Below are 6,000 nucleotides of genomic sequence, written 5' to 3'. Positions count from 1 at the left end.
GTGTATCACCCATGCCAGCCTCAATTCCTTGTAATCTATTACAACGCGCATACCTTATCGCCTAAGCTTTGTTGCTAGAAAGCAGCACTTGAGACATGTGGCACCCTAAAGACTCCTAACGTGCTCCCACTAGATTCAGTGGGCCTACGGACCAATCAGCGCCATCTCGGGTGAAGCGTAGTCTTTCTCATCCGCCCTGTACTAAAACGAGGGTTGGTTACTCAACATGGACGTCCTCATATCGGCAGCGTCAATTTAAAGCCACGTCACGGTAAACTCTGAGCATTTGGGCGTCCCTGCACTCGATGAACCATACCTTGCACGCCCCACCTTCGGCAATGGCTACCTTCATGCCACCAAGTCTGCATGCCATTATAAGACGAAATACGCCTGCATTTCTCCGGTAGTGTGCACCTTTCTACAAAGCTCGCAAACGCAGTCGTACAGCCGCACCACCTCTTGACTGTCCTTCCATTTGAAATAGGACGCATACGCTGAATAGTTTTTCGACATAGCAAGCAGGTGCTCAGCGAGATGTTTTGCAGATGGGAAGGCGAGCGCGTCGATGTATGAGGTAGAAGGTGCGATTGCACTGTAATTTGCACCACCAAACCCGACCGGTACAATGCTATACTTTAATGGTATGAAAAGTTTTTCTCTTGCGTAATCAGCGCATATAGAGTTTTCGAAAGCCAGGATAAAAAATTGCCTGGCTTAGCTTATGGTTAAGCCTAGGATGCGAAGCATAGTAGTGTAACTTGCGCTTTGCGGTCTGGCGAGCCGCCCTCTCCCTGGCTGACATCTTGCTGCTCAACTGACTCAACGAGCGCGTCGCCTTTTGCGTGACGTCAGTATCTCCTAGCGGTAGGAGCGGGAGTCAGGCCACCGGCGGAGGCTTCGCGTCCGCAAGCGAGCGCATGAGTTGAGCCCCAGCTTTCACAGCTGTTGTGACGTCATATCACGTGGTGCGCCGATGTAGGTAGCAAGGAAGCCGATGTAGCAAAGAAGAGCTCGGTTGTGCGGCTAGTATGCTTCGCATATAAAATAATTGCGCTGAAAATGCCGGTAGCAGCTATCCTCACGCGATTTTGGGCACTTGAAGGTACCACAACGGCCGTACACATCGACTTGTAGGTGCCGCCTTAGTTCTTCGACAAACGCCCCTCGCCTACTATTGGTCCAACAGTTGCTTACCGCCCAAACAGCAGTTTTACGCTTAGATTTCCACAAGGCCCTCAGGTCTTTGCTGGAGGCCATGCTGTAACTTCGAGGAACGATCTTGCCATAAGAAACAGGCACGTCCGAATGTGACCTGTATGTCATTGTCCAATTGAATACGATCTTCCTATACCTAAGATTAGAAGCCCACGTATTCGGTGGGGATTCTCTAGTAAAGAAGACATACTTTTGCGACCGGGAACGAAAACGTGGCACATTCTGAATGTCGCCTGCATGAAACACGACGAGTTCGCTTGAGGCCAGTAGACGGCGGCAGTTGGTGATGAGGCATTTTGCGTTGCAGCCTTGAATCACCTCTTCGCCCCTTCTTGAGTCATTAAGGTTTCCCTGCCAAGAACCAAAGGATTTTGTCCACATCATGAGTCGAGGCAGACGCCTAGCTGTACTGATATTTCCCGCCAGCCCAGGATGTGTGAAGGAGTGATTGGTTGCCCGGAGGTCAAAATTTTTGGAGGGTAGCTGTCTGTAGAGCATTACGTCGTAAAAACAGGTGTAAATAGCTTTGACTGTTATGGTCACGGCCATCCATTTGACAGCCGTCTTCATGGGTGGGCTCAGTTTGTAAGTCAAGAGCAAGCAGGTAGTTCCTAGAAAGAAAAGAGGGAGAAATAGAGGGTTGCAGTTAATCGAACTTTTGTAAATTGGCCAGACAATGAGCTACAGGTGAAAACCAACATTAAGAAGTGAAACACTTGAACCGCTTGCGTAAAGGCTGTAATTTTGTACATTAACGAGGCACGGAAATGTCTCGAGCAAGCCACGAGTTTATTTTTAGCCAGTGAATAGTTTCTCACACCCTGTGTATTGCATACTAGTAAATGCGTTATCCAGTTTCCTTTCCTCGCGAGAGTATTAGCGGCCCCTTTTATACCACCCAGAATCTCCCCAGGCTACCTCAGGGTATCAACAATATTGGTCCCATCGACTGTTCATAATTTCTTTTATTACTTGTTCCTCCCCGGAAACGAAATTCAGAAGGCAAGACTCATGAAGCTAGTATGCCTCCAATTACAGACCTCAAACCTTTACCCAATTAGACGCAGAAGTTCAGACGGGGGTGCATTAAGCGACCGAAACGCTTCAAGAAATCCAAAAGTCGCTGCTTCGACCTGCTACTCCAAGCTTAATAATCACTAATTGCTTTCCTGAGCAGAACCCGACACACTTATAACAGTTCACGCTCCATATTGCTTTGTTTCATTTCAGCTTCCAGGAAGGATCGCGGACCCCATGATAGCAGCCCTTAGTCCAAGGTCTGTGTACTGCAGTCCTTCACTCTAGACACAGACACGGGCAAAGGGGACGAAATGGACTTCCCATGCCGTAGAACCGGATCCGACAACAGAACACTTGGCTGGCGGGCGCCTCGTGGTGGGAATATACTCCCGCCAGTCCATCCCATCCGGCCTCGTAGTTTCCCTCTGCCCTACCGTGGGGGAACGTTCGCTCATATTCGAGCTGGTGAGTCGGACGTCCTCGATTCCTCAGCGTATTTTGTTGCTAGCGGGCGTTATTGTTATTGTAACAATAAATGCCTTGTTTGTGTCTGCCAATGTGTCATTCCTTTGTTCCCTCAGAGCAAGGACCGCCGTGGTCGGCGTGCACTCAGCAGCATACGCGACCGCGGGGTGGAGTCCGCGCGGTTATGAACTGGGTCAGCCGCGTTTAAACGGGAAGAAAGTATTTATCTCCCCAATTAAAACCCCATACCATTAGAAAGAAAATCCTGCTCACCATATCCAAAACACCTCCCGTGATTTGCTCCAGGGTCGTTTGGAGCCACAGCTGGTAGGCTTCCAGCCTTAGGTCTCAAGAGACAGACCCTGCCATCGTGGCTACTGTGGAAGAGGAGAACATCGACAAGACAGCAAGTTTGCAGAACGGCGGGAGCTTTTATTGTCTTGTACCACGGGCTCGTAACGGATGTGGTAAACAGAAAAAACTTCACTAAATCCTCTAACGTTCTCCTCGTGCTTTGGCGTGAATGTGTTAGACAGGGCTGACATCGTACCCACTGTGCCCCTACTGTGGTGTTTGAGGTAATTGGCACCAATATCTCATGAGTTTCCTGGATAACAACGTGGAGAAAACAGCTCGTGGTAACTTCTGCGAAGAGAACAGGGTTGGCACACTTTCTGTGGAAAACATTATTTGCGCGCTTGGGAACTTGATAATTACGAGGCAGGTTATTTTTTGATAGAATCGAAATGGCAGAGCAGTCACCTATAGACACAGCCACCAATTCTGGACAAAAGCATTAATGAAAGGGGAAGAGTGGATGAGCGCAATTTTTTTCAGATACTGTGAGATCTTAACATAAGAATCAATATATTTGCAAATCTCCTGTCGGTAAGAATACATATTTTTGCTATTATCATTTTTGCAGTCGTAAATAGCGTTCCCCACCGGTTCTGTATGGAAGTTTTAACAGCTCGATGCGAGCAATGGGAATACTACGAAAGAAAGATTTTACTACATATCGGAAAAGAGAACCATCGCCTTCAATATTTCTATACCAGTGTCTTACGGCTTTCATATTTTTTTTAATTTGTGTCCAACATTGGGACATGATAAACGCAATGCTAATACCTTAAAGCCAAGAACAGCAGCCGCAATGGAGCTGTCTAAAATGAAGTGCGATGCATGTGCACGTACGGTGCTCCAGGGCGGTTTGCGGAAGATAAGAAGGGGAATGAACAGTGGATTAAGGTCTGCGGAGGACTGAGTAGCCAGGGCCGCAATATCTCGCGAGGACTTGGGACGATAGCGTGGTATACGAGGACGATAAAGCAGTGCAAGTGGGAAGAAGGCGGCTGTGGTAGGAGGGGGGGGGGTCCAACCGAAGCAGAAGGAAGACAAGAAAAAGTTAGGATGACGCTCATGTTTCCCCCGGAGAGTAGACGCGATAGCGCCGTCTCCCCCTTTTTCTCTCCTTTTATTCGATTTCATTCTCAGTTAAGACCATTTAGCGATCCACAACCGCATTACTGATTCCCAATCACGATTATCGATTACTGATCGCAATCATAATCCAGCTTACACTGCGCGAAATACTACGCCACTACATACTCATGCGCATACAAATTGTTACAGAACAGTGAAGCTTCATAACACGACCTTTTCATTCCGCGCTTTTCATGATACCTAAGTAGAAAATTTATATCCTTATTTTTTAGTTACTACAGCAGCACACATCCCGTACACACGTTACTATGTAATTCACACCACAAAGCGTTTATTAAGTGCCCCTTTAACATGCTGAAGCCAACGACGCTTTGTTTGCCGTAACCCCCGAAAAAAAGGCGGCGGAAACCCTCTAGTGGCTCTCAAGGGTAGACCCCTTTTCACATCTCCGCCCATACTGATAACGCGAAGCCAACCTTGTACTTTGTGTATACCTACCGGCATTCTGTCCTTCATGCGCCTTTGTTTTTTCTTTCTGTATTGTTTGTTGTTCTTGTGAGATGTCGTGCTATGCCGAAGCCCGGCAATAAAAACAAAAGAATGATGTTCGATTTGCGTAGTTAAGCCAAATGCCAATTAGGTGTGCTAACAGTTCGATTTTCACTTCGGTTCCGGTGCTCAGATGCAGTGTTCACGGATCGCAGTTTATCGGATCGCGATAGTGGGTTAAAGTCCACATATGCGGAACTGGTCATTCTCTGCATTCATAGATCCCTGGGTGTCTTCCTACCACTCCTGGCGCCGTGGTGCCGAGGGCAAGGAATTCGCCGCTGCCCAACTATAACAGGAGCTGCCATCGGTAGGACTTCGGTTGGATGCGATCCAGGCTGCTTTTTTCGGAGCAGCCTGTCGCGATAAACTTTTGTTGTAGCTGTTAAAGGTATATTTTCGGTCTTTCAAACCAAATCTTTCCGGTCATAATGCTTGTGCTACATCGCTCTTCGTATCCGATATCTAACATTCTTTCACTGCAACTTTCTTTCTCATAATCTCCACAACTATGGAAATCGCTTGTATGTGACACACATACAAGCGGTATGCATTGGTTAGGACCAAGCTGAAAAATTATGAATGAAGATAACCCGTAAGAAATTAAAAGCCTTTAGAGAAAACAGGGATAGTTCGCGAGAACATTCCACCGGCAGTGGTTCAAAAAATTCAAGTTTCAGAAGCTCTCAAAGGTCGTTGAAGCAAAAATTAAAAACGCACTGTTGAGAGGCTGAACAGGGCCTGAGTAGGAAGCTAAAAGAAATCGTATCCGACTAAAATAAAGCAGAGTGAAGCGCCAGAATATAAACAGAACTAAAACTAACTTGAATTTCGTGGGTTAGATTAAGAGAACAATGGGTGGTAAACAATCGCAGAAAGGGAAGTAACACTGATCTCCACTAGATGGCTCGATGCCGAATTCCCGCTTTCCGACACGAGCGTGAGTGAAGCCATCGGAAGTTGGACGGCTTGTCCCGGAAGTCGGGTGTCTACTGTGTGTATTTCAATGCAAAAAGTCGCGTCTTCCGCCCTTTCATTCTCAATTTTTTGCGTTGTTCTCGTGTAATGTCTGTTGTCGTATGAAAGGAACAAGCAAGCAGAACGCGAGAAATGTTAGCATTGTGTGCAGAACCCTGTAATTTCAGAGAAACTGAAGAAAACAAGCATGCAGGTCTCACCCTGCCGCGGCAAAGGAGTACCTACATCAAGCACTATGTTCTTGTCTGGCTCTTACCTTCCGAGCATGAAGGAGAAGTAGTAAAACGACGATGAGGCTAGGTCATCTTAAAACCTAATTTTCGTGCAGCA

General features: G+C 47.1%; 2 protein-coding genes across 2 annotated transcripts in view; both read right to left on the bottom strand.

Annotated features, from left to right (window-relative positions):
• Positions 1–246: 246 nt before the first annotated feature.
• On the bottom strand, positions 247–1,713 carry LOC149370230 (lewis-type alpha-(1,3)-fucosyltransferase-like). Its single transcript, XM_089577368.1, has 2 exons — positions 1,045–1,713; positions 247–705 (listed from the first exon to the last, which is right to left on the bottom strand). The coding sequence occupies exons 1-2, from the start codon at positions 1,711–1,713 to the stop codon at positions 373–375; spliced, it is 1,002 nt and encodes a 333-aa protein (XP_089433494.1). The 3' UTR covers positions 247–372.
• Positions 1,714–2,944: 1,231 nt separating this feature from the next.
• Positions 2,945–6,000, bottom strand: part of LOC149370228 (uncharacterized) — a 41,057-nt gene continuing 38,001 nt past the window's right edge. Inside the window, exon 2 of the mRNA XM_089582830.1 lies at positions 2,945–3,077. Within this exon, the coding sequence (XP_089438956.1) occupies positions 3,075–3,077 (3 nt within the window). The 3' untranslated portion in view covers positions 2,945–3,074. The remainder of the gene's footprint in view (positions 3,078–6,000) is intronic.

The sequence above is a fragment of the Amblyomma mixtum genome, chromosome 1 (genome assembly GCF_055824585.1).
Source record: "Amblyomma mixtum isolate Tamu chromosome 1, ASM5582458v1, whole genome shotgun sequence".
Classification (NCBI taxonomy): Eukaryota; Metazoa; Arthropoda; class Arachnida; order Ixodida; family Ixodidae; genus Amblyomma; species Amblyomma mixtum.
Note: the sequence above shows the minus strand (reverse complement) of the source record. Positions and strands in the feature narration are given on the sequence as shown.

Excerpts from the sequence above, each read along its gene's own strand:
- LOC149370230 (XM_089577368.1), bottom strand. The coding sequence starts at position 1,713 with ATGCTCTACAGACAGCTACCCTCCAAAAATTTTGACCTCCGGGCAACC. Across the intron at positions 706-1,044 it reads GGCATTTTCAGCGCAATTAT|TTTTTTATCCTGGCTTTCGA; the intron begins TTTATATGCGAA and ends TAAGCCAGGCAA.